The sequence below is a fragment of the Dermochelys coriacea genome, chromosome 1 (assembly GCF_009764565.3).
Source record: "Dermochelys coriacea isolate rDerCor1 chromosome 1, rDerCor1.pri.v4, whole genome shotgun sequence".
Classification (NCBI taxonomy): Eukaryota; Metazoa; Chordata; order Testudines; family Dermochelyidae; genus Dermochelys; species Dermochelys coriacea.
This window is the reverse complement of record NC_050068.2, coordinates 133,072,427-133,099,988: the sequence shown is the minus strand read 5'-3', so window position 1 is coordinate 133,099,988 and position 27,562 is coordinate 133,072,427. Positions and strand designations below refer to the sequence as shown.

The 27,562-nt window shown below is 44.8% G+C and overlaps 1 protein-coding gene across 3 annotated transcripts in view; it reads left to right on the top strand.

Moving 5' to 3' along the window:
• ARHGAP6 (Rho GTPase activating protein 6) overlaps positions 1-27,562 on the top strand; it is a 516,937-nt gene that overhangs the window by 467,403 nt on the left and 21,972 nt on the right. For all 3 annotated transcript variants that reach the window (XM_038375009.2, XM_038375033.2, XM_038375042.2), the window contains exons 8-10: positions 4,127-4,275; positions 12,664-12,843; positions 22,589-22,686. In XM_038375009.2, the coding sequence (XP_038230937.1) occupies positions 4,127-4,275; positions 12,664-12,843; positions 22,589-22,686 (427 nt within the window). The remainder of the gene's footprint in view (positions 1-4,126; positions 4,276-12,663; positions 12,844-22,588; positions 22,687-27,562) is intronic.

The following is a 27,562-nucleotide window of genomic DNA, read 5'->3' as shown; positions in this document are numbered from 1 at the left end:
GAGCTCAAATGATGCCCCCAAACCCCCTTGCTTGGGCCAAAACTTTGAAAGGTCTCAATTCTGCCTTCTTCCTGTTCTACTCCTCTCATGGTACTGCTCTGCTACGTACCCCAATAAAGGAGAACTAACAATTTAAAATGCCTTGTTCAAAAATTTTAAGTAATCCGACGAAGTGGGCTGTAGCCCACGAAAGCTTATGCTCAAATAAATTTGTTAGTCTCCAAGGTGCCACAAGTCCTCCTGTTCTCTTAACTTTCAAACTCCTGAACAGCAAATGTAACTTTTCTTGTCTGCATACTACTGTGTTCCTTGAGCTGAATGAAACGTTCTTCAGCTGACTGTATTGCACAATCTAGCACCTGGTTAAAGAATTCAACTTTGAATTGTTGTTTGGGGTCTCTTATGGGATTATCCCGTGCCTCATAATCAAAATGTCTTCTTTGGTGACTCTTGTATTCTTGAATGGGTGGGAAAATATCTTCAGTGTGAAGTTCACCTGCCAACTTCTGTGCACTCTTCAGAATGTTTTGAAATCCCTAATTTGACCGGTAAGACTGTAAGTATGACTTTGCTTTGTCCAGTTGTTCCATTGCTCTAGATATATCAAGGTCAACACCTTGGAGTCTCTTGCTTACAACATTTATTTCAAACAGTATGTCATGCTACAACACTAAGCCACACAGAAATTTGAAGTTATGTATGTTTCTGGTGATTCCATTTCCCTCTGCCACCTTTCTCCCATGAACAGTTCCCTGTCATAGCATTATCCTCCATAATGGCAACTATGGCACCATCTAGCTTCCCAGTTTGGTGTTTGATAGGCTTTATCGCCTCCACTTGACTTTCCCATTATGTGGCACTCAGTGGTTTCAGTGTCAGAGAGGATGTTCCCAGATGTTGCTTAAAAATTTGCCATTGATGAGTTGATGCAGAGAAAAATACATAGATGCTTTGAATTACATAAAAAATTCAGCAGCCTCACTCGAAGCTGATGCTGCATCACTGACCACCAAGTTCAATGAATGAGAACTGCATGGGACAAAAAAAGCTTGAGGGTTTAACTGTCGGATCCGTGTCTGCACTTCTCTGTTCTTTCCTCTCATGTTGGCACCATTATTGTAGCCCTGACCTCTCATGTCAGCTATCGCAATTCCCGTATCTTCCAGCTTTTTAAGAAGCACATTTGTCATACCAGCTCCAGTAGTATCATCAATGTCAATAAATTCTAGAAAATGCTCTCTGACAGTCACCATTGCAGGGACATTTTCACTAGGTTCTGTTGTTGTTATAAAACGCACCATTAAAGTCATTTGTTCCGTATGGCTGATGTCAGGTGTGCAGTCCAGAATAACAGAGTAATATCTTGCTGACTTCAGATCTGCCACAATCTTCTGTTTGACTTTTGTTGCCAGTAACTGTATTATCTCATTTTGAATAGTTTTTCCAAGGTAGTGGTGTGTGTACATTTCTTGGGTGGTGACTCTTCTTAGATGCTCCTGGAGTACAGCATGAAACTCGGTCATCAGCTCCACAATTTTAAGGAAGTTTCCATTGTTTGGCACATACAGCTGATCTGAAGTGCCACACAGTGCTAGGTTTTGGGTAGCAAGCATTCTCACAATGGCAATGAGCCCTTTCAGAACATTTTGTCAGTAAAGAGATTCTGATGCACTCTTCTCTTGATGCTGATTATCTATGGTGACCCGTAACCTTAGTCTCATCTTAAGCTCTTTCCACCAATGGAATGCTCTCTGTGATTTGCTGCCTTCTCATGGCATGTCAGATTTCTAGCCAGAATTTTTCCAGTCCTTTGTTCCTGTAGAACACAATGTGTCTGGAACATTAGACTGGAAGAGTTTGCAACAAAAACAGTATTCAGCATTCTGAATTTTTGAGTACATAAGCCATGGCCTCTCCACTTTGTCACAATTGGGGATTTCATGCCAGTAATGTGTTGGATGGAAACTTCTACTTTCATTGTCTTTGGGGAAGTTTTTCACTTGCTGTGGCCCATGCAGTACAAGGAAGTCCCTCAGGCTACTGCTCACATGGGTCCACAGTCCTGGATCATCTTGACATAAGGAACAAAACTCAGCAGCAGCTGTTTCTTGTGCCTCCACCACACTCTTTTCTGATCTACGCTTTTCTTCAGGAATGTGCATCGATTCATTCATTTCAGATGGAGATATGGATGCTGCAGTAGCTGCCAGGTCAACTGCAATTTGACTAACTGGAAGATCAGGCATCTCCTCACCACTCACATCCTCACTGGGGCCGAAAGGCTCACCACAAACATTTGTGTTTTATGTATCTCAGGAGAGCTTCTTCCTGCTTAGATAGAAAAGCTTCCTTTGCTTTCTTTCTTTTTCTGAATGTTGCCCCAGAGGGGCGTTTTCTTCTTTCACTCATGACTGCTGTTCTGTGCCAGCTATAGTGGATCTCAACACTGAATTGAAGGGGACAAATAAGGAGGCTGGTAGCAGGGCCTGAATGAGGGAAGATATCATCATCCTAAGGGCCTAACTGGCTCCTGTTCTCCTCAAGTGGGTTCAGGGAAGCAGCAGGAAACAGGAAGCTCCCTGAGAAGCTGGTGTTAATCAGTCCAGGCTCGTGGGAGTGCTAGAGAGGTACATAAGAGTCTCCTCCTGCTCTCTCCCTGCAGCTTCTGCTGCTTTCTGTTATTCCCTCTCACCTTTTCTCCTGCCTGCCTGTTATGTCTCTTGTGCCCTCCTTCCTCCAGCACAGCAGTCCAACATCTCTGTGCATCTAGAGCACAGAGAATACATGTGCACCAGCAGCAGACACAATTTTCTACATTCTGGGTCCTAGTGGCGCCCTCCCGCCCAGTCTGGCACCTTAGGCGGCTGCCTCAGTTCGCCTCATGGTAAGGCCAGCCCTGTTCCTCTCTCCTCCTGGAGCTGGGTAATTCAACTCTCTCCTTAAGCCAAGAATCCTCCTCCTCTGTCCTCCTGGACAGGCGGTAGTTAAACTTGCTGTACGAGCTTAGCCGGTTTCTCCCACAGTTGGCCCCACCTAATGCTCAGAGTCAGAGAGTTTGGCAGCCTTCTCCTGCTGTGAGGGAGGAGGTTGCATTAATGCTCCCCTTTTCCTAGCTCATTCCCAGTTGGTTGAGTGAGCGGGGAGTCTTGCCTTTCCCCCTCCACAAGGCTCCTTAAGATTTTCTCCCAAGCACCACTTATTCCCATGAATGCTTCCTCTCTATCAATAACCCCTACTATATAAGGACCTTTCAAACCTTAAAGAGCCAAGCCATGTGATTGGTTGGACTGACCACTGGACACTACCCCATCACACAGGCCGAAACCCGAGATCCAAATCTTTCCCCCAGATTCAAACTTCATGGCAATTCATGGGCCTCAGAACAATTGTTCAAAATACTCCTGCCTGTCGAGGTCTCAAGCTGAAAATCTGAATTCAAGCTCTACCAGATTTCTGAGTGTTTAAATTTAGCCCATATAAGAAAGATGTTCCAGCCGCAAACTCATATGTGTACTCAGATCCATTTGTGGGTTTCAGACTTGAGATCCTGTCTCAGGCCCATCTCTACTGTTGACTAACATTGCATTTAGAAGTATGAACTGGCTACAGACAGTGCAGAATTTATGTCCTCTTTCTTGCGGCTTTTTAGGTTTCCTAGTCACACTCTAGGAAAGAAAGTTGTAAGAAAACTAATTAAAAATGGTTAAAGCATAAATACAAATAGAATACTTTAAAACTAAAATTCTCCTGGATGCCAGAACATGCAGCCACCAATATCCAGCATATATAGAAAGTGATGGTAAGGCATATTAGGCCAAACCCTACTTTTGTTTGTTTCCAATAATGTAAGCAAAATATAAATCTGAGATAGCAGACACAATTAATCCTACAACTCCACTATTGGCTGAGACAAGATCACAGAATAAAACAGAAATATTTTATGCAACTGATATGTATTTAAAGTTGTATCAACCTACCTTGGAAAATGTATGGGAAACATGATCAGTAAACTCCTTAAACAATTATTTTCTTATATTATTCTTTTAGCTGGAGCACTACCGAGTATATGTGCATTGCATTAGGTTAATTTCAGTGTTTTTCTTAGATTTTTCTTTTTCCCTCTTAGTATTAGAGCCAGATGAACAACTAAGCACCTTACAGCTTCTTATTTATCTTCTACCTTCCTGTAACTGCGACACCCTACACAGACTCCTGCAGTTCCTCTTTACGGTGGCTAGCCATGCAGAAGACAGCACAGACAAAGATGGCCAGGAGGTATGTTCAGATCATTCATGTTCCTTCACTTCCATTATTCCCTGCTCTAAGGACATATTTATAAAGATGAGAAACAGAGAGCCTAGAATCATAAGCATTAAAGATGGAATAGACTTAATATTGCCCTCCCTCTTGCCATCCAGTTGTTTACAACAGTATATTCCTGAGACTGTTTTGTATTGTAGTTTTTAAATAAAAAGAAAAGGAGTACTTGTGGCACCTTAGAGACTAACAAATTTATTTGAGCATAAGCTTTCGTGAGCTACGCTCAAGCTTATGCTCAAATAAATTTGTTAGTCTCTAAGGTGCCACAAGTACTCCTTTTCTTTTTGCGAATACAGACTAACACGGCTGCTACTCTGAAACCTAGTTTTTAAATGACTCAATCAATGAGGCATCCACCACTTCCTGTGGGAGATTCAGAGCCTAATAGACTTCACTGTTAAGAAATAGCTAATTCAATCTAGCCTAATTTTTTCCTAGTTTAGTTTCATCCCATTATATAATATGGAACAAAAGGTTGTGAGTCAAAGGACCTGCTTTTTATTCCTGACTTTGCCACTGACTTGCAGTGAGACATTGGGCAAGTCAGTTCACCTCTCTGCCTCATGTTTGTCGTATGTACAATAGGGATAATGAGTGGGATCCATGAAGAGGTTTAAACGTTGCAATGCTGAGTGTCACGGCACCTAGAAAAGTCACAGAGCAACATTGCAATCCCAAAAGCCTGAGCTAAGCACCCAGGCTCCTTATACAATGAATGGGGAGACATAGGTGCCTAAGAGTGCAACCCAGAAAAGCCAGCATGCTATGCAGGGAGCTGCCTAAACTAGCCAATGGGAGATGCTAAGGAGAGGCGTGTATGCTAAGCCTCTTACCTCTCTCAGAGAGGAGCACTTCCCTGCAGTCTGAACTTAGGTGCCTATCTCTGCTAGTGATCGATGAACTTGAACCACTCTCCTGGAGTTAGGCTTGCCACATCAAATGGCCCAAGGAATAGGGGCCTCCACTAATTTTTTTAGCTCAATGGTTAGAGGAGACCCCTGTTCTAATCCTTCCTCTCCCTCTATCGGAGGAGGAAATTTAAATCCAGGTCTCCCACGTCCCAGTTGAGTGCTCTAACCACTAGGATAAATGTTATAAAGTGGGCGCCTCCTCCAGCTAGATTTTGAACGAGACAGATAGCTGCAGCGGCACAGGAGCTATCAAACAGAGCTCTAAACAGGGGAGTTTGAGTGGGAGTTTGCAAGGGGAGTTTGGATTGTGGTGCTTGTTTGGGGTTTGCATTTGCTGGGGGGTTGTGGTCTTTTTGGTGTGGCTTGTGTTTCCCAGATTAACAGGATTTAGGTGGGAAGGAGATGACAGATACAGAGGCAGCTGTGGGAGTGACTCCTGTAGTGAAAGACACATTGAGGATGACTGGATGTGGAAGCTGTGGTATGTACATGATCCTGGAGGGGGGAACCGGTAAGAGTTTTTTCTGCATGAAATGTCGTCTGATAGAGCTGATGGAGGAAAAGATCCAAGGTTTGGAGATGCAGGTGGAAAGTCTGGTTGAGTTTAGGAAGGGGTTTGAGCAGATGATGGAGCAAAGATATGAGGTATCTGAAGGGAAAAGCTCAGACTCGCAGATGGAAGCAGGGCTGGGGAATTTTGAGGAGAGACTGGATGAGGAAAGTGGTCAGTGGAAACATGTGACTCAAAGAACCAGGCAGAGAAAAAGACGGGCTAGTGAAGGAGAAATAGAGCTTAGGAACAGGTTTGCAGAGTTGGAAAATGAAGAAGGGGCTCAGCAGGTACTTGTTGAAGGTGGAAGGGTAAGGAAGAAGAGAAGAGAGGCTAGTCCTATAGAAAAAGGGGAAGAGTCAAGGGAGACTACACCAAATATGAGCCCCAGGAGGATACAGGATGGGTTGAAGAGGATTGTAAGGGAAAATAGGACTGGAAAGAACTTGCAGCCAGAGGGAACAGGGGAGAGACTGGAGAATAGCACTGTCACCAGGAAAAGGCAGGTCTATGTGATCGGGGACTCTTTATTGAGAAGAATAGACAGGCCTGTAACTAGAGCTGATCCTGAGAATTGAAGGGTGTGCTGTCTTCCGGGTGCTAAGATACGGGATGTAGACCTGAGGCTGAAAAGGATCCTAAAGGGAGCGGGAAAGAATCCCCTAATTATCCTTCATGTGGGAACAAATGATACCGCCAGATTCTCGCTGGAAAGTATCAAGGGAGACTATGCTAGGCTGGGGAAGACACTTAAGGAAATTGAGGCTCAGGTGATCTTTAGCGGGATCCTTTCTGTTCCTAGAGAAGGGCAACAAAGGTCTGACAAGATTATGACTGTCAACAGATGGCTTAGGCAGTGGTACTATAAGGAGGGCTTTGGGATGTATGGCCACTGGGAGGCATTCATGGACAGAGGTCAGTTCTCTTGGGATGGACTTCATCTGAGTAGGGAAGGAAATAGACTTCTAGGATCGAGGCTGGCACAACTGATAAAGAGAGCTTTAAACTAGCAATTGGGGGGAGATGGATGGGAGATGTCCAGAAAATCTCCACGCCAGATTTTAGCATTGAGAGGGAAGAAGATGAAGTAAGAAAGGATACAGACGTGGGTAGGAGAATGTATATAAGGAGCGAGGGCGGTGTGGATACTAGTCTAATAGGTTATACTGGCTGTAGAATGACTGTGCCTAATAGGGTACAAAATGTGAGCGAGTCCAAACAGCAAAAATTAAGATGTTTGTACACCAATGCGAGGAGTCTAGGTAACAAAATGGAGGAACTAGAGCTACTGGTGCAGGAAGTGAAACCAGATATTATAGGGATAACAGAAACATGGTGGAATAGTAGTCATGACTGGACAACAGGTATTGAAGGGTATGTGCTGTTTAGGAAAGACAGAAACAAAGGTAAAGGGGGTGGAGTAGCATTGTATATCAATGATGAGGTAGAATGTAAAGAAATAAGAAGCGATGCAATGGATAAGACAGAGTCCGTCTGGGCAAAAATTACATTGGGGAAGAAAACTAGTAAAGCCTCTCCTACGATAGTGCTTGGGGTGTGCTATAGACCTCTGGGATCTAATTTGGATATGGATAGAGCCCTTTTTAATGTCTTTAATCAAGTAAATACTAATGGAAACTGCGTGATCATGGGAGACTTTAACTTCCCAGATATAGACTGGAGGACCAGTGCTAGTAATAATAATAGGGCTCAGATTTTCCTAGATGCGATAGCTGATAGATTCCTTCATCAAGTAGTTGCTGAACCGACTAGAGGGGATGCCATTTTAGATTTAATTTTGGTGAGTAGCAAGGACCTCATAGAAGAAATGGTTGTAGGGGACAATCTTGGCTCAAGTGATCATGAGCTAATTCAGTTCAAACTAAATGGAAGGATTAACAAAAATAAATCTGCAACTAGGGTTTTTGATTTCAAAAAGGCTGACTTTCAAAAATTAAGGAAATTAGTTAGGGAAGTGGATTGGACTGAAGAACTTATGGATCTAAAGGTAGAGGAGGCCTGGGATTACTTTAAATCAAAACTGCAGAAGCTATCGGAAGCCTGTATCCCAAGAAAGGGGAAAAAATCATAGGAAGGAGTTGTAGACCAAGCTGGATGAGCAAGCATCTTAGAGAGGTGATTAAGAAGAAGCAGAAAGCATACAGGGAGTGGAAGATGGGAGGGATCAGCAAGGAAAGCTACCTAATTGAGGTCAGAACATGTACGGATAAAGTGAGACAGGCTAAAAGTCGAGTAGAGATGGACCTTGCAAAGGGAATTAAAACCAATAGTAAAAGGTTCTATAGCCATATAAATAAGAAGAAAACTAAGAAGGAAGAAGTGGGGCCGCTTAACACTGAGGATGGAGCGGAGGTTAAAGATAATCTAGGCATGGCCCAATATCTAAACAAATACTTTGCCTCAGACTTTAATAAGGCTAAAGAGGATCTTGGGGATAATGGTAGCATGACAAATGGGAAGGAGGATATAGAGGTAGATATTACCATATCAGAGGTAGAAGCGAAACTGAAACAACTTAATGGGACTAAATCGGGGGGCCCAGATAATCTTCATCCAAGAATATTAAAGGAATTGTCACCTGAAATTGCAAGCCCATTAGCAAGAATTTTTAATGAATCTGTAAACTCAGGAATAGTACCGAATGATTGGAGAATTGCTAATATAGTTCCTATTTTTAAGAAAGGAAAAAAAAGTGATCCGGGTAACTACAGGCCAGTTAGTTTGACATCTGTAGTATGCAAGGTCCTGGAAAAAATTTTGAAGGAGAAATTAGTTAAGGACATTGAAGTCAATGGTAAATGGGACAAAATACAACATGGTTTTACAAAAGGTAGATCGTGCCAAACCAACCTAATCTCCTTTTTTGAAAAAGTAACAGATTTTTTAGATAAAGGAAATGCAGTGGATCTAATTTACCTAGATTTCAGTAAGGCATTTGATACCGTGCCACATGGGGAATTATTAGTTAAATTGGAGAAGATGGGGATCAATATGAACATCAAAAGGTGGATAAGGAATCGGTTAAAGGGGAGACTGCAACGGGTCCTACTGAAAGGCGAACTGTCAGGTTGGAGGGAGGTTACCAGTGGAGTTCCTCAGGGATCGGTTTTGGGACCAATCTTATTTAATCTTTTTATTACTGACCTTGGCACAAAAAGTGGGAGTGTGCTAATAAAGTTTGCAGATGATACAAAGCTGGGAGGTATTGCCAATTCGGAGAAGGATCAGGATATTATACAGGTGGATCTGGATGACCTTGTAAACTGGAGTAATAGTAATAAGATGAAATTTAATAGTGAGAAGTATAAGGTTATGCATTTAGGGATTAATAACAAGAATTTTAGTTATAAGTTGGGGACGCATCAATTAGAAGTAACGGAAGAGGAGAAGGACCTTGGAGTATTGGTTGATCATAGGATGACTATGTGCTGCCAATGTGATATGGCTGTGAAAAAAGCTAATGCGGTTTTGGGATGCATCAGGAGAGGTATTTCCAGTAGGGATAAGGAGGTTTTAGTACCGTTATACAAGGCACTGGTGAGACCTCACCTAGAATACTGTGTGCAGTTCTGGTCTCCCATGTTTAAAAAGGATGAATTCAAACTGGAGCAGGTACAGAGAAGGGCTACTAGGATGATCCGAGGAATGGAAAACTTGTCTTATGAAAGGAGACTTAAGGAGCTTGGCTTGTTTAGCCTAACTAAAAGAAGGTTGAGGGGAGATATGATTGCTCTCTATAAATATATCAGAGGGATAAATACAGGAGAGGGAGAGGAATTATTTAAGCTCAGCACCAATGTGGACACAAGAACAAATGGGTATAAACTGGCCACCAGGAAGTTTAGACTTGAAATCAGACGAAGGTTTTTATCCATCAGAGGAGTGAAGTTTTGGAATAACCTTCCAAGGGAAGCAGTGGGGGCAAAAGATCTATCTGGTTTTAAGATTCTACTCGATAAGTTTATGGAGGAGATGGTATGATGGGATAATGGGATTTTGGTAAGTAATTGATCTTTAAATATTCAGGGTAAATAGGCCAAATCCCCTGAGATGGGATATTAGATGGATGGGATCTGATTTACTATAGAAAATTCTTTCCTGGGTATCTGGCTGGTGAATCTTGCCCGTGTGCTCAGGGTTTAGCTGATTGCCATATTTGGGGTCGGGAAGGAATTTTCCTCCAGGGCAGATTGGAGAGGCCCTGGAGGCTTTTTTGCCTTCGTCTGTAGCATGGGGCATGGTTGACTGGAGGGAGGCTTCTCTGCTCCTTGAAGTTTTGAACCATGATTTAAGGACTTAAATAGCTCAGACATGGGTGAGGTTTTTCATAGGAGTGGGTGGGTGACATTCTGTGGCCTGCGCTGTGCAGGAGGTCGGACTAGATGATCAGAATGGTCCCTTCTGACCTTAGTATCTATGAATCTATGAGACCCAATCCAGTAGGTGTGCTCAGAGGCCAGGTCCAGGTACTGAATCAGGTCCAGCATGCAACTTATATGACTGAATGCCTGTCTTTCCCTGGTTTGTGAATTGCTCTGGGGCTTATGTGGGATATAGGGACCTAAAAGGAGTCAGCTGTGCACAAGTCCAGAGGCAGAAACATAGGCACCTAGAGAACTTGTACTTTGTAAACTTTGGTACTGAGTGAGTTTAGGAGCCTACAGCATTTGGTGAGAATTTTATGGATCATCAAAGTAGAGCCAAAAGCAGGATTTAGGCACCTAGGTCTGGTATTTAGATGCCAAATACCTTCACGGATCCCACTCCATGACACACTTACTTTTGTAAAGCACTTTGAGGCATTTGTGTGAAAAACACAGTAATTATTTATTGTTAATTATTTATGGCTTCTAGCCATTACCTCTTGAGGAACCCTAAATAATTTTTGATACTGTCAGATATCTGGATGACTACGGGTGAAATTTTCACGAACATGTAAATGACTGGAGGACAAATCATATTGAAAGTCAATAGTACTACAGCACTTAAGCATTTTGAAAATCCCATCCAAAATACTGCTATTTGCACACTCAGCTAGCAGTTGGTGGAAAAGTACAGACACAATAATTAGGTATCTACCAAATTCACGGCCATGAAAATCGAGTCACAGACTGTGAAAGCTGGTCTTACCTGTGAAATCTGGTCTTCGGCCGCCCGGCTTTGAAGGCAGCGCCGCCGCCAGCAGCAGCACAGAAGTAAGGGTAGCAATACTATTCCCCCCCCCCCATGGGATTGCGGTGCCCTTTTGGGTGCCAGACCCTAGGTTGAGAAACGCTGCAGAGAAATCACCATTTTTCATGGGTTGGTCACGGCATAAATAGCAAATTTTGTGGATGTGTGTAACACATTTTGTAACACAGACACAAAATTTGCTATTTATGCCATGACCAACCTACTAAAATTGTGTAATTTTTCTGTGATTTAAGTAGACCCTTAATAATGGAGGGTTTTTAAAAAAGAATTGGCGTGTAATAATATTTATTGTGCTAAGAATGGTGTAGAGCTATACCACTGAGACCCTGATCCTGCACTGAGTTCTGTGTTGGTGCAAGAATCTGCCCTTGTGAAACTAATCGCAGGGTTAGATCCCAAAGCTGCTTAAGAGAGTTGGTAGAGTAGCTGTGGTAAAGGTCTGAATTCTCCTTAGTAATGCATTTGCTCAGCTGCAGGTACTATGACAAAGCAAATTCATGTAAACCATCCTGTCAGTATTATAAGAGTCAGGAATAGTGTATGTAATTGGGCATCTGTTATAGATAATATATTATTCTGCTAACAATTATTTAAGTTAATTAAAGCCCCAGTCCTGCAAAGACTTACACAGGTGATTAATTTTATACAACCAACTCATCCCAAAGGACTGCTTGTATGCATAACGTTAATTGTGTGCATAAGTCTTTGCAAGATTGGAGCATAAATATCTTATTTATAAAAGAAAATGCTTATATTTAACCAAGATGTTCATGCAACAGAATTCTACTCAACTTTAGAGTAGAACTTTAGAACTTTAGCATGTACGTAAAGTAAGTGACCTAATGGACAAACTCAAAATGGTATTTGAAAAAATGATTATATGCCAGAAGTCTTCTGGAATAGTTTTACAGACTATTTTTTACCTTTCCCCCTTGTTTTAATGAATTAGTTGAATATAGTTCAGATGTGGGAAAAAAATAATGAATATGTGCATTTCTCCTCTTACACCTCAAAATCTCCCCCTCCTTCACCCAAGTTGGTCAACATCTGGAATTTACATGCAGTCTTGTTTAGTGAAGTCCTGACAGCTTTTGCAGCATTCCCAAAATAGAAGCCAGGTGGAGGCACATAGAGGAAGATCAACTGAATGACCTCTGCTCCTTGCAAATTTGACACTGGAAAATTGTCCTTAGTAATCCATATGACACATTTTTTCAGAGAATTTTTAGTCTATTCTTGTTATTATTTTGTATCTACTAGTTTAGCCAAGATCAGATGACTACAGGGGTAGAAGTAAAAATAATTTTCGTGTTCAAGAACCAAACAAGGGAAAGATTAATAAAAGTAATAAGCATGTTCCTTAGCTGTTTAGGTGTCTTGAGGATCTTGTGTACAGAGGGATATAAGGGCTTGTATTTATTCTATCCACCTGGAAGCACCATCGCCTATTGAAAGGAGCAGCACTGGGGACCAGTTTATTGGCCTAAAGTGGCAGTACTTTGCTGGGGCTATGAGGTTAGATGTTAGGTCCTATTCTTCTACTTCCGGGCTTTGTGGGAGGAGAATGTTGCGAAAGCAATGAACTTCTTTAAGGTGAGAGAGAGAGTACCAACTAATGATTGATAGCCAGAAAAAACATGTCCCTAATTTATATTCTTTTTCTTCTAGGTTATTGGGAACAAAATGACATCTCTGAACCTGGCCACCATATTTGGACCTAACCTGTTGCACAAGCAGAAGTCTACAGACAAAGAATTCACAGTTCAGAGTTCAGCTCGAGCTGAGGAGAGTACTGCAATCATTGCTGTTGTACAAAAGATGATTCAAAACTATGAAACCCTTTTCATGGTAGGTGAATGTTTCTTAATATTACACCAACTGATTTTGCATTTGACTCTTCAAATCAGGATATCCTAGATGGTGTTACCAAGAAGTTGAATTGAACTATGTTCAAATAAATTATGCAAACATGGTTATACGAAGGAACGATTAGCATTGATTGAATGCAATTATAAGCAGGCTACATCTTCTTACTTTAGGAAAAGAGCTTTGTAATGAGGGCTAAGCATTAAAAATGGGTAGATTAAAAACTTCTTGTACATAAGGGCAAATATATCCTGACTGATCATGTCCTCTCAAAGATTTAGGAAGGAACCTTGCTTAAGTTGCACAAAAATATTTATATATCTAGAGAAAGATGCTAAGTTATTTCCTAGATGATTTTTTCTGCTTCTGTGTGGTTGAATTATTTATAAAGTTGTGAGTTAAACAGTGCAACTCAATGGTTAGAGGAGACCGCTATTCTAATCCAATTAATGAAAATCCCCCACTTTGTCTGAGCCAGGAGGGAAAAGAGAAACCTTTAGCCCCTTCAAGGATTGGTGCCAACCCCTCACCCCACACTGACTTGAGGAGAGACACATGTGGGGGGTGCTCTTGGTAGGCTGACTGTTTGGGCAGAAGGGATGCAGCATAAGCCTATTGGTTCTTAGACATCCAAAAGGAGAACTTATAAGGAAGGCTGTGGGTTTGTCATGGAAATCACGGATTCCATGACCTCCGTGACTTCTGCAGTGGCCGGTGAGCCTTTCTCAGGGGCTGCTCAGGCAGTCTCGGGCCATCCTGAGACATCCCATACCATTCCAGCATCAGCAGAGTTTAACTATGGGAGGGAGCAGGGTTGGGGTATGAGACAGGATAAGGTGGGCTCTGGGCAGTGCTTAACTCGGGGCCTCCCCAGAAGCGATGACATCCCCCTTGCTCTGCTGCTAGGTGGAGACATGGCCACATCTGGCTGCAGGCACCCCCCCACCCCTACCCCCACAGCTCCCATTGGCTGCGATTCCCGGGCAATGGAAACTGCAAAGCCAGCACTCTGGGCAGAGGCAGCATGCAGAGCTGCCTGGCCATGCCTCCGCCTAGCAGTTGAGCAAGGGGGATGTTGCTGCTTCCGGGGAGCCGCCCAGGTAAGCACTGCCCAGAGCCCGCCTCACCCTGTCCTATGCCCCTACCCGCTCCCACACTCAAACTCTGTTGTGGGGGAGAGGCACGGAGCCAGGTAGGGAGCCTGCCCGCCCCACCAACTCTCCTTCCCCCAGCACCAGTGGGGTTCCCGGGCCATGCACTGCCATGCCCCCAGCACCCGGGCTGCTCTCCCCCAGAGCACTATCCCTCCCCCCCCCAGTTTTAGTCAGGAGTATATAGTAAAAGTCATGGACAGGTCATGGACCATGAGTTTTCGTTTACTGCCCGAGATCTGTCTGTGACTTTTACTAAAAATACCCATGACTAAAATGTAGCCTTAGTTATAAGCCCTTTTACTCTGCCCAACGGCACCATTCTGGTCTGTAAAGAAAAGCTTGGCTTACAAAGAACGAACAACCTGCACTGGACAAGTTATTGCTGCATAGTTCCCAGATGTGTTACTTAATAAAGTTGTGGCCTAGTTAAATCACATTCCTGGTGTCTTCCCTTTCTTCCTATTGTCTACAAAACTATCACTCAGTTTAGAATGATTTATGATTTTGGCTTAAGAGAGCCTCTGGACTGGAATAACAGGATAGTGCAGGTCTGAATTGTCAGTGGTATCTTTTCTTCATTTTACGGAGACTAATTCACACAAATGTCTCGAAGAAAAAGAAAAGTTTAAGTCTTAGGAAGGTAAGAATAGTTGTGTGTTCTGTTCAGTTTTGTTTTCCATTGTAACTAAGTAGCAGCATGCATTGTATTATTGGTGATCAGTTCTCAAAACAGGAAGACAAAAGAAAGGGAACTGCAATGATAGAGCATAGTTGGGAGCTGGGGAGAAGATAGGAAAATCTGTAATGTGGTAACATAGGTTTGAGGAACGTAACACAATGTGGAACATACTGCAGTGTAGGACACAGCTGGGGAGAGAAGGACATGAGAAAGGAAGAATGAACATGGCCTGCCAGCTCCAATAACAGCATCAGATGAGCTGCTCTGTCTCTCTTTCATACTGTATTTCCTTCCATTACATCCTGGGCTTTATTTTTTATTCTTGTTCCAGTGAAACATTAAGCAATTTGTTTTTCTTTTGCTTTTACAGTTCAGGAACATTTCTGGTATATTTTTCCTTCTAGGGAAAAAAATGATGGAACTGTGCTCCTGTGAGAGCTGCTGCTTGCTTGGAGCACTGCTGGCAATAATGATTTTGTTACAGCAGGTTTACATAAAACAAATGTTGAAGTATTATTATTTTTGTTTCACTGTACGAACATTTTATGGAACAGCCACATCTCAGCACATTACACTCTAGGCACACATTCAGATTTTTAATGTGGAAAGGGTGGGGTTTAGGGATTGACTAACCTACATATGGACTCTTTTAATTGTGACAGTTTTATTCCTTTATCTCTTCAGTGCTAGCATTTTTATCTGAAGGTTAAACTCAGTGCAGGGAAAACAGAAATAATTTTCTTTTGTTTTCTGGAGTAGCTTTTCAGTTTTTGGAGTGAGATTAAAGTCTGTGCATCTGAATGCCAGACTAAATGAATAGCTGGATGCAAGGGAAAACTATATCTAACAAAATGATCTTTTTATGACTAAAGTATATTGGTTTGAAATATTCAGAAATGTACAGCACACAAGCATCTCTGGAGATTTTGCTCTTCCCAGGGTTTAACACACAGGGTGGGTTGTTGTTTTATTCTGCCTGTTTTCAGGAATGAAACTACGTTTCATGTCAGTAGTTGTTTTTAAGTACAGTAGTGTCAAACTTCTTGTATTTATTGTTTCATAGGAGCACCCTGGGTCTATATTCATCTTGTTAATGTCATTATTGGGGTTCAATTAAATGTTTTTTTGTTCTCTGTGAAATTAGCACACTGCATCCTTTGCAAAGTTGATGGGTTGCTGGGAACCGAGCTGAACATTTATTTGTAGCAGAACTCTGATGATTCCCAATCAGGCAGCAGCAAATTGTTAGCCAAACCCCAGGGAGTGGGGGAATGCCAGGACTGCTGTTTATAATTATTGTTTGACATTTATACTACTTTCAAATTGAGAAACAGCTGGACTAGAGCATGCAGCCACAGTATTAACATAGAGTACATTACTGCCAGGGTGATTTTTTTGGTTTGTTTTGTTTTTTCTAACACTATGACTGGCTTCAGCGTTGAGAGTGGAGCAAGGTTTGTGAAATAATAGAAACAATGTGATATTTGGCCCAGACCACAGACTTCAGAATGGTTTTGAGTTATTTCTAGGTCAAAAAGATTCTGTTTGTCAGAAGGAACCCAGATAATTATGAACTGCATAGATTTCTAAAATAGATTCTAGCAATTCAGATTAATACCAGCAATTTAAAGTGAATTTACTATAGTAGAGATATTCTTACCACCATTTCGGGCTCAATTGTGCATTTATTTTGGTTCCCAAATTCCCTTTGATTACGGTGGAATTTAGAGGTGCAATTATATAGGATAGGGTCCTATAAAAGACTGCTGATCTCTAGACCCCTAACTAAGACCCCAGTCATGCAAATGGATCCCAGTAGGTGGACTCATAGACCCACATCGTGCCCCATTGTCTCCATTGGAGTTCTGCATGGGTGCAGGAGTCCAAGCTGCCAAGTGTTATGCTTTTAGCACACCCGTTATGCATTCCTGCATCTCAGGTGAATTCTCGCACATCTAGCTCAGCTGCCGTGAGCTAGAGCTTTTCATTGCTAGAGGCCACTATGGCACTTACTGAGCAAGTAGCCAGGCACCATTTCTCCATGGCAGTGGTTTTCAAACTTTTTTTCTGGGGACCCAACTGAAGAAATTTGTTGATGCCCATGACTTAACAGAGCTGGGGATGAGGGGTTTGGGGTGTGGGAGGGGCTCAGGGCTGGGGCAGAGGGTTGGGATGTGGGGGTGAGGGCTGCGGGGTGGGGCTGGGACTGAGGGGTTCAGGGTGTGGGAGGGGGCTCTGGGCTGGGGCAGGGGGTTGGGATGCAGGAGGGGGTCAGGCTCTGGTCTGGGGTGCAGGTTCTGGGGTGGGGCAGGGGATGAGGGGTTTGGGGTGCAGAAAGGGGTTCCAGGTTGGGGGGGTGGGCTCAGGGCTGGGGTAGGGGATTGGGACATGGGGTTGGGGCATGGACTTACCTACGGCGGCTCCTGGTCAGGGGTGCAGCCAGGGTGAAGCGGCCAGCAGCAGGTCCAGCTCCTAAGTGGAGGCCCGCAAGTGGCTTTGCATGACTCTCGCCTGCAGGCACACTCCCCTTTCCCCCTGTCCCGTTCCCACTGGCCAGTTCCATGATCCTCCTGCTAGATCTAAGTCAGGAATGAGCAGCTGGGAGACAGCACAAGATGAGACCTCATAACAGCTCCATGCGTCCTCAGTTACACCATCCCTAGTTACCTGAAGGGCTCCTACTACCATGTATCTTCTATTCTGACAGTACCCTGCCTTCCCGGAACCGTAGCACCCACCTACCTCCCAGCAGCCACCAGCATTATCCACAGCCCCAGCAACCCCACAGTTTCCATCTCTGTGCATTCCCACCACCACTGCCAGGTTTTGTGCAGCTCTATGACCTACCCTCAGCAGGTTGTGTGCAAATCATTCACTTGTTGGCAAATTAGTTACATTTACATAAAATGTTATACAAGAAGCAAAACAAAACTTGGCTGTTATGAGACGTCCACGAGCCTAAATCCAGTTGCAGGATCAAGGCTTAAGTTGCTTCATTCACCCTATTAAAAATTCTACATACATTATGTAGCCGGCTGTTTTCATTTTATAGATTCCCCCCTCCCCCCCGCTAAATCTATTAGAGTTTTCAGGGAGTTGTTTAGTTTTATATTTGTAAGGGAAAATGTTGACACTTTAAACTTTTTTTTATTTTGGCCAAAGTCCTGTTTACTGAATACTTTTATGAGTAGCAACTTGATGTTACTTTCTCAATGTAGTATGCAGGAGGAAGCAAACTCTGCTTTCCCTTCAAATTTTCTTTAGAACCGAATCCATTGTTCACAAAGGCCACATAAATTGAGAGATCACAAGGCTAGGTTATAGTAGTAGGATTCCAAAAAGGCAGTCCTGTAGAAAGAAGGTTGATTATTTAAGGACTGATAAACAAATACCCAAAATGTAAGCAAAAGAGAAAATTGTGCATGGACATGCACAATTAACATAGAGATTTTATATCTATTTTAATTAATGAGCATTTATTTATTTTCAATTATTTCCTTTGTTATTCAAGCTTGTGCCCATTTTGTGCCTTGAGTGCATTTGTAAATATTAAAGTTTTATGATAATTACTACATAGTCCAAAGAAATACAAATGATGTCTCTCCAAATACTTCACCAAACAGCCTCTCATCCCCAAGGAATCTATTAGGAATCCTATTCGTATTTCCCAGTAAATGCCTGGGAGAACAAATGTAATGTGCAGCTTGACCTGAACATCGTTTGACAACTCTGACAAACTGAGGCCAGAAACAGACGGTGTCATTTACTGAGGATATGTTTACACTGCAATTTGACACCCAGAGCTGGCCCATGCCAGCTGACTTGGGCTTGCAGGGCTAGGGTTAAGGGACTGTTTAATAGAGATGTAGATGTTCAGGCATGGGGTGCAATCTGAACTCTGGGACACCCCAAACCCCTGCCGGGTCCTAGAGCCAAGGCTCCAGCCTGAGTCTGAATGTCTACACCACAATTCACAATCCTTTAGCCCAAGCTCCGCGAACCCAAGTCCACTAGCACAGGCCAGCTACCGGGCTTTCATTGCAATGTAGACGTCCCCCGAGACTGTTTTGCTTCCTGATCCACCCATCACAAACAAACCAGACATGGTTAGTTCAGGTTCCTCAGATGATTTCTCTGTTAAAGCATTGGGGAGCGATGACTTCTCTGATGTAATTTGGACCCAACCCATTTAACGTTTGGTAGATAAAACTTCAGTATGTTAAATTGCACCTGGAAAACACACTGGCAGCCAGTGCAGCTCCTCGAGTACTAGTGCAACATGCTCCCAGTGAGCGACCCCTTGCTATCGCCTCAAGACAAGTTGTCCTATTCTGCAGCAGTTGAAGTTGCCAAGTGGTGTTAAGGTTTAGCTCCATGTAGAGTGTTTTGCAGTAATTCAGGTGGGAGGGGACAGGTCATAGATCTCTCTGGCGAGGTCCAAGCCCAAAAGAAGATGGCACAGCCTCTTAACTAGCCTTAAAGGGTAAAAAGCCTTTAGGAAAGATGTGGATAAAGTGGAGATAGTCCAGAGGAGAGCAACAAAAGTAATAAAAGGTTTAGAAACCCTGACCTATGAGGAGCAGTTAAAAATACCAGGCATGCTTGGTTTTGAGAAAAGAAGACGGGGGGAGGGGGCAGGTGCGGATCTGATAACAGATATGTTAAGAGCTGTTATAAAGGTGACCATGATCAGTTGTTCCCCATGTCCACTGAAGGGAGGACAAGAAGTAATGGGCTTCAGAAAGGGAGATTTAAATTAGATATTAGGAAAATCTTTCTAACTGGAAGGGGAGTTAAGCTCTGGAATAGGCTTCCAAGGGAGGTTATGGAGTCCCTGTCATTGGAGATTTAAGAACAGTTTGGACAAACACCTGTGAGAGGGGGTCTAAGTTTACTTGGTCTTGCCTCAGTGCAGGGGCAATATAAGGTTCTTTCCAGCTCTATGTTTTTATAATTCTGTAATCTCAGTCTTGACCAGATAGACTGTCACCTAGCTCACAGTCATCCAAGCCACAGTCTTAGTTATGTTCTGCGTAAGATGGTCAACAATTACCCTGGTGAAATGGAGAGACAGTCAGCTATCATTCACAAACATGAGACAGAAATATTCAGATCCTCACCCTATCTGCCCCTGCAAATGCTGAACAGAAGAGAAGGAGAGAAGAGAGCCATATGGCACTGCATGTAGGAGGACCTTGTGGGCAGATAAGCCAGCTCACAATATTATCCTGTGTATCATTTCAACAAGAGCCATTCCAAAACAACTCTTAGCTCTCTCTGCTAACAACTGTGGCAGTTCCAGCAGCACTTCATGGTCAGTTGTATTAAAGGTTTCAGAGTAGCAGCCGTGTTAGTCTGTATTCGCAAAAAGGAAAGGAGTACTTGTGGCACCTTAGCAACTAACAAATTTATTTGAGCATAAGGTTTCGTGAGCTACAGCTCACTTCATCAGATGCATTTTCCACTGAATGCATCCGATGAAGTGAGCTGTAGCTCATGAAAGCTTATGCTCAAATAAATTTGTTAGTCTCTAAGGTGCCACAAGTACTCCTTTTCTTAGTTGTATTAAAGGCACCCAAAAGATACTGTATAACAAAATGGACACTTAAAGTCTGAGATTTTCAAAGACCTAAGGCAGAGTTAGGTGCACAATTTCCAAGGCCTACGCACCACTTAAGTCCCACTTTTGCCCTGTGGCACTTGTGTCCCTGAGTGCTAAGTACTTTTGAAAATCAGGCCATTTATTTAGGAGCGTAAATCAGGATTCTGTGGAAATTGGACACCTAATTACCTTAGGCCCCTTTGATAATCCTGATTTAGGCTCCTAAATAAATGGCCTGATTTTCAAAAGTACTTAGCACTCGGCAGCTCCCATTGAAATTAAGTAATTGGATAACTGAACAGAATCGAGCCCACTTGATGCCAGCCTACCCAAGAAGCAAGCTGGTTTTCGACTGCAGAGAATGTGCTGCAACCAAGTCCTGGCCCTCACTACAAACATCAAGGTAAGATTCCAGCGAAACTCAAGACTGGTCCTGCCGTCATCCATCAGTCAGCAGCATTTGACACCGCCTGGAAGGAAAGTCTGTTACTGAAATTGGCCAAAGTGATCCGCTGCATGCGGATTCACAGGCTGCTAAACTGCATGCTTAGCAACTGAAGGATGCTCATATACCTCATAGGTCAAATGGGCTACCACAAGGTTCTGTACATGCTGCAACGCTCTTTAATGTATACACAAGCAGTATGCCTGAAACAATAGCGTAGAAGTTTGCATACACTGATGATTTGCACTGCCCCATATCTGTAAAGAACTTGAAGTGACCCTTACATCTGACATTAAGATCATGGAGGAGTACTTCCAAAAGTGGCATCTGAGACTAAATTCAGGCAAATCAGTAGTCTCTGCTTTCCACATAGACAACAGAATTGCACAAAACACTCTGTCGAGTTTTGTTATGAAACTGCATTATGACCCAAAGCCAGTCTATCTCAGTATCATTCTTGACCTTTCATGACTTCCTCAAAAAATAGCCTTTCTAAAGTGAAGACTCGCATCAACATTATTCCAAAGTTAGCCGGAACAAGTGGGGGATCAACTGCCCCAGTGCTATGAACATTGGTCTTGGCCCTGCTGTACTCAGTTGCAGAATACTGTGCATCAGGTGGGCAAGAAGCTGCCGTACCCATCTTGTGGGTAAGCAGCTGAATCGGATCATTCTAATCATCATGAGAACATTAAAATCAACACCTCTACTGTGGCTACCTCTATTAGCAAATGTTGACTCTCCAGCTATCCACTGAGATATAGCCATAGCACGAGAACTTAAACCTGCCAAAGATTACCCAGCACTTCCCCTCCAGACGGTTATGGATAACATTACCCTAACAATGCCTGAAATTGAAAAACACCACTATGGACCATATGCTCACCTCATGTCTCTGGATCTGGCCAGGGAATGGCAAAGTGTCTGCACCTCATCCACCATTCTAAACAACCACATTACTACTGATCCAACGATCCGCCCTCCTGGTTTTGACCTGCCATGCAGAATTTGGACCACACTGAACCGCATCCAAACAAACCATAGAAGACGCAGCCACTTGATGCAGAAGTGGAAAATCAAAGACTCCCCTTTGTGTGACTGTGGTAAGAACATCCAAACCTAAGTGTCCCAAATAGGGATTCAAAGGTGAATTGGATCAAATACACAATGTCACAGAAGAGGCCTTGAAATGATTTATGGACCTAGAACTGCATCTAGAGAATGTTGCTTTGTAGATGGCATGCATGCATGCATGCGAGAGAGAGAAAGAGAGCGAGAGTGAGCCTGGACAAGTGTGGAGATACAACAACCACACCCTAATTTCTAGACAAAAGGGGATTTGGAACAGTATAAGAAAAACATTCTAGAATACTCTGTCCTTTCAGCGTAGAATTTCACATTTAGTTTTCCAGGTTCTAAAAGAAAAGAAATCTAGTTATTTAGTTTGGGATTTTATAAGCTCCACTGGCTTTTTCAGTGGAAATGTGAGTTCTTTAAATCAGAGCTTTGGAGCTGTACAACCACAAGGAGTTCCTTTGAAATCCCTAGGTGTTGTCCAGACCTGTACTGGAAACCAATGGGATACTTGATAGTGGTCACTTAACACTGACATACAAGGTGGTTTTTAGTCCTATATACATCTGTGTTGTACATATCTTTCTGTTATGTATGAGTGTGTATATGCATAGTTATTATATCAACTTATGTATACACAGTATTTTACATAATTGTGCACAATTTTATTTTCATGCTCAAGTCTAGTGTTTTAAAATGGGCATAATAAAAAATTAAAATACACTGTAGCTTATTCTTCTGCAACTAACTTCTTAATGTTGATTTCATTGTAGGTTCCCCCTGACCTTCAGAATGAAGTGCTAATTAGTTTGTTAGAGACTGACCCAGATGTTGTGGACTATTTGCTGAGAAGGAAAGCTTCCCAGTCATCGTGAGTAATCTGTTTTTTTATTATCTCTGTTCCTGCTGGGAATTTTCATTTTCCATTGGAAATGTTCAAAAGGTTCTTGTGTGTATTCTCTGAACGAGTCAGAGTGTGCTCCCTATGACATTGACTCTGCCAAAGAAATTATGCCTCTTCAACATTGTTTTCTAAAGCAGTGGCGGATTTAGAGTTAGTGGAGTCCTGTGCTCAGCTTCATTTTTGGGTCCCCTCCTTGGGACCCAGCCAAGAAAAAGAACATTCTCTCTTATCTCCCTCCCACCCCCGCTTTTCATACTTTTTTTCTTCATCCTCGTCCTATAAGTAATAGCAAGTAAATGAAAATAAAGTGAGGTACCTTGTAGTCTATCTTATTTTTCCACAGACCACTTGAAAATCACTGGATTCTCGGCGGACCACTTAATGATCTTTCCAAATATTGTTTGTACTGTTAGCTAACGATTGCAAAGCGCTTGGGATAAGAGCGCTTTATAAAAAAAAAAGTAAAAAAACATTGGGGTGCAGGGTCTGGTAAGGACATAGGGTGGGAGGGGACTCAGCGCTGGGGGTGCAGGGTTTGGGAGGAGTTAGGGTGCAGGAGCAGATTGGGGGTTGGGGTGCAGGGTCTGTCCAGGAGTTAGGGTGAGGGAGCGGGCTCAGGCTTGGGGCAGGAGGTTGGGGTGTGGAGCGCTTGGGGCAGCTCCCATTTGGTGCAAGGAGTGCAGGTGGGAATGTGGGGGGGTGCAGGAGCTCCCGTTGGGGCTCAGGGTGGGGGTGGGGTTCTGTGGGGGTGCAGGAGTCAGGACATGGGGTATGGCGGGGCTGGGTATGTGTGGGGGTGCAGGAGTCAGGGCTGGGGTCATGGGGGGATTTGAGGGGGTGCAGTAGTCAGGGCTCGGGGTGTGGGCTGGAGTCATGGGGGTGCTCCCAGCCCCTTGTCCTGAGCGGCTCACAGCAGAGGGCTGGGGGCGGGGGGTGGTATGTATAGAGGGACTGTGGAGGCCCCGCCTTTGCTTCGCCCTGCCCCGATTCCACCCCCTTCCCCAAAGCCCCACCCCCGCCTCCTCCCCCAAGTGCGCTGCAGCCCCGCTCCTCCCCCTCCTTCCAGGTGCGCCGGCAAACCGCTGTTTGGCGGCAGGGGAAGCGCTGGGAAGGGGAGGGATGGGAACGCGGCACGCTCGGGGGAGGGGAGCTTGGCTGCCAGTGCGGGCAGAGCCTGCAGCAGGAGCTCCAGAAGCTGACAGGACCAAGCTTCTGCCCCCACAGCTGCCCAGACCTGGGGCCCCCATCGTTGTGGGGCCCCAGGCCAGGGCACCCTGTGTTTCACTGTAAATCCACCTCTGTTCTAAAGACAAAACTTGTTTACTGTTTCTGAGAAGGTTTGTGTACTGCTGCAGAGAACATATCATTAGGTGTACATAAATATATTCAGTGCACTGTAACCTATTAATCCACTGGTACATGTCTTGTGTTTGTTGTGGTCTTGTGCTTTTGGTAATACAACACATATATTACACTATCATTGATACATACCCTGCAGTGCCTTAACAGATTCATGGCTAGCAGTTTGGCCAGTCTGTTACCCTCTTCCTATCATACACATTCATAAGTTTCCAAAGTAGATACAACATTGCTAACACTCTGATTGTCATAATAGAAAGTGTATTGACAATGGATGAAAGATCTAGCAGTGTGTTTAATGAAAGGCATGAAGAGGAAGAAAAAAAACAAACACCCTGCTAGTCAGCAGAGCAAATGTGGTATGCAAAATATTCATATTCTTCTCTGTTAAATACATGATCTATGCCTACCTACACCCATGTGCCTTGATGCTATACCTTTATACATTTGGAATAGTGAGACTGCCTGTTCTCTAATAGGATTCCTTCTAGCCTTGTAGGTACCAGGATATCAGACCTTAAAATCATACCATTGTTATTTATGGTAAAGCTATTTAAGATAATTTTTTAAGAGTTTCCTAGATTGAAAACTATTTGGAACAGGCTGGACTATATCTTCCTGTGTGTGTGGAAAGTGCCTAGCACATTGTGGTTGCTTCCAGAATAAATAGTAAGTTCTTCTTCGAGTGCTTGCTCATATCGATTCCAATTAGGTGCGTGCATGCTGCGTGCATGATCGTCGGAAGATTTTTACCCCAGCAACACTCAGTGGGTCAGCTGAGGCACCCCCTGGAGTGGCACCTTCATGATGCCGGCCCAGATGACCCAGCGCCCCCTCAGCTCCTTCTTAACACCCATGACGGTCGTTGGAACTGTGGAGCACAGTGTAACTGATCGCCACTCTCCCTAGCTACCTCTCTTAGTACCTGTTAATAGTTGTTTATAGTTAGTGTAGTTAGATTAGTGTACTTAGGAGGGTGGAGCGAGGTCTTCTCCCCTCTCCCCCATCCCGGTACCAGGACCCATGCCGGGGTCTCTGGACTTCAAACCCTGCTTGGCTTGCCTGAAGCCAATGCCAACGGGAGACCCCCACAACTCTTGTCTGAGGTGTCTGGGGGAATCCCACCAAGCGGACAAGTGCCACATTTGCAAAGCCTTCAAGTCGAGGACCAAAAAGGAGCGGGACTTCAGACTCAAGCAGCTCCTTATGGAGGCAGCACTTAGCCCAGTCCCTTCCTCCACGCTTCGGGACTGGGCGTCGTCTTCGGAGCAGAGTGCCCCTGCAGCACCAACTGGTCTGACACCGCATTTGGACTCTGCTAAAGACTCGCAACGTCAGGCCCCCCCGGCACCTCCACCACCGCGGCGCCGGTCCCTGTCTCCGGGCCAGAAGAAGAAGCAGCAGTCCAAGCAGGTGCTGACTGCCTCTTCTTTGTCGGTTGAACAGCCAACGACACTTCCTGCACCTCAGCCAGAGCCGTATCCATTGCTGGAGCGCACAGGACAAGTAATGGCTCCTACACCATTGACTCCGGCACCACAAGGGCCGTCAAGTCCAATGTTAGCTCCCCGGTGCACACCGCAGTCAAGCTAAGGCTGCCCTCCACGCTGGAGACCTTCTTTACAGCGCGGGACTTGATCGCGCTCACAGAGCCGACTCCCCTACAGCCAGCAGCACCTCCAGTGCGGGCGGTGCCGTCAAAAGGAAAACCGTCCCTGATACGACTGCCATTGCCAAGTGAAGCAGGACAGCACTGGTCCCGGTCCCGATCTTGGTCCCGGCAACTTTCACGGCATCACTCGCAGTCCTGGAACCGATCCCGTTCTCGGTGCCAGTCATACTCGCGACACCGCTCCGGCTCGTGAAGATCCGAATCACGGTACAGCCGGTACCGATTGGACTCTCGGCACTGCTCCCGGTACTGGTCAGAGCGGCGCTCGACCTGGAGCTGATCCTGGCGCCGATGTCATCGAAGGTCAGCATCGAGATCCAGATCAGGCTCTCGGGACCGATATGACCGCAGGCACCAATCGACATCTCGGTACCGTTCTACATCTCGCCACTGGTCCACGGTACCGTACAGCACCGGGGGACTCTAGGCCAACGGATTCGGCACCACCTTGGCCATCTCGCTCCGCCTCCACGTCATCATGCTCACAAGGTGACCACAACGCCCAGGACCAGGGCAAGGATAGTGCAGGACAGTGGCTGGACGATGGCCAGGACCCAGGCGAAGGACCTCCACAGTGGTCTTTTTTGGACCCCGGGCATATCATCAGGCCCAAGGGGTTCTTTCGGAGCCCCAAGTACCGGAGGCCACTGTGTCTTCCCCCTCCTCGCCCCCCGAGGGTTCTGAGGGGACTGCTCCAGCACCAACACAGGCCCACGCCCCTAGCATTGTAGACCTTGGGCAACAAGTTCCTCCACATGAGGACCCCACACAGGATCCCTTAGTCCCGGGGGTATCTTCCTTGTCCTCGCCTGATGAGGCAGTGGCAGGGACTATGGTTTTGGGCCCTCCTCCTATGGACCTTCGCGCCCACCAGGAGCTGCTCCGTACGAAGGCGCGCAATATGAATCTCCAGATAGAAGAGGTGGTGGAGGTAGAGGACCCAGTGGTCGACATTCTGTCTGCGGAGGCACCATCCAGGGTGGCCTTCCCAGTCATACGGACTATACAGGCCAATGCCAAGACAATCTGGGAAGCGCCAGCCTCTATTCCACTTACGGCCAAGAGGGTGGAAAGGAAGTACTTTGTCCCCTCAAAGAAGTACGAGTACCTCTACATGCACCCCCAACCATGTTCCCTTGTTGTGGCTTCGGTCAACGAGAAGGAACGGCACAGTCAGCAGGCCCTAGCATCCAAATCAAAGGATACTAGATGCCTAGACTTGTTTGGGAACAAGGTGTACTCAGCCGGAGGCTTGCAGCTCAGGGTGGCCAACCAGCAGGCACTCCTGAGCAGATACAAATATAATTCATGGCACTCTATGGAGAAATTCAAAGAATTGGTTCCACAGGAGTCCAGAGAGGAATTTGGGGCTCTAGTGGAGAAGGGCAAGAAGGTGGCCAGAACCTCCCTGCAAGCCTCTCTGGACACAGCAGACTTGGCGGCTAGGACTCTGGCCTCAGGCATAGCCATGCGCCGCATCTCATGGCTGCAGGTCTCTGGCTTATCACCAGAGTTGCAATAGACCTTCCAGGACCTACCCTTTGATGGCCAGGGCCTATTCTCAGACAAAACAGACTCAAGGCAGCAGAGTCTGAAGGACTCGAGAACTATTCTGAGTGCTCTGGGAATGCATACCCCAGTAACGCAGAGAAGGCCCTTCAGACCGCAGCCTCAGAGGTCCTACCCTCCCCCTCGGACAAGACAGGACTTCTTTAAAAGACGTGGCCGAGGTGGTAGAAGAAGACAAACTGGCCACCAAGCCAACCAAGGCCAGGGCCCTCCCAAGCTGTCGGCCTAAGCAGAACTTTTGAA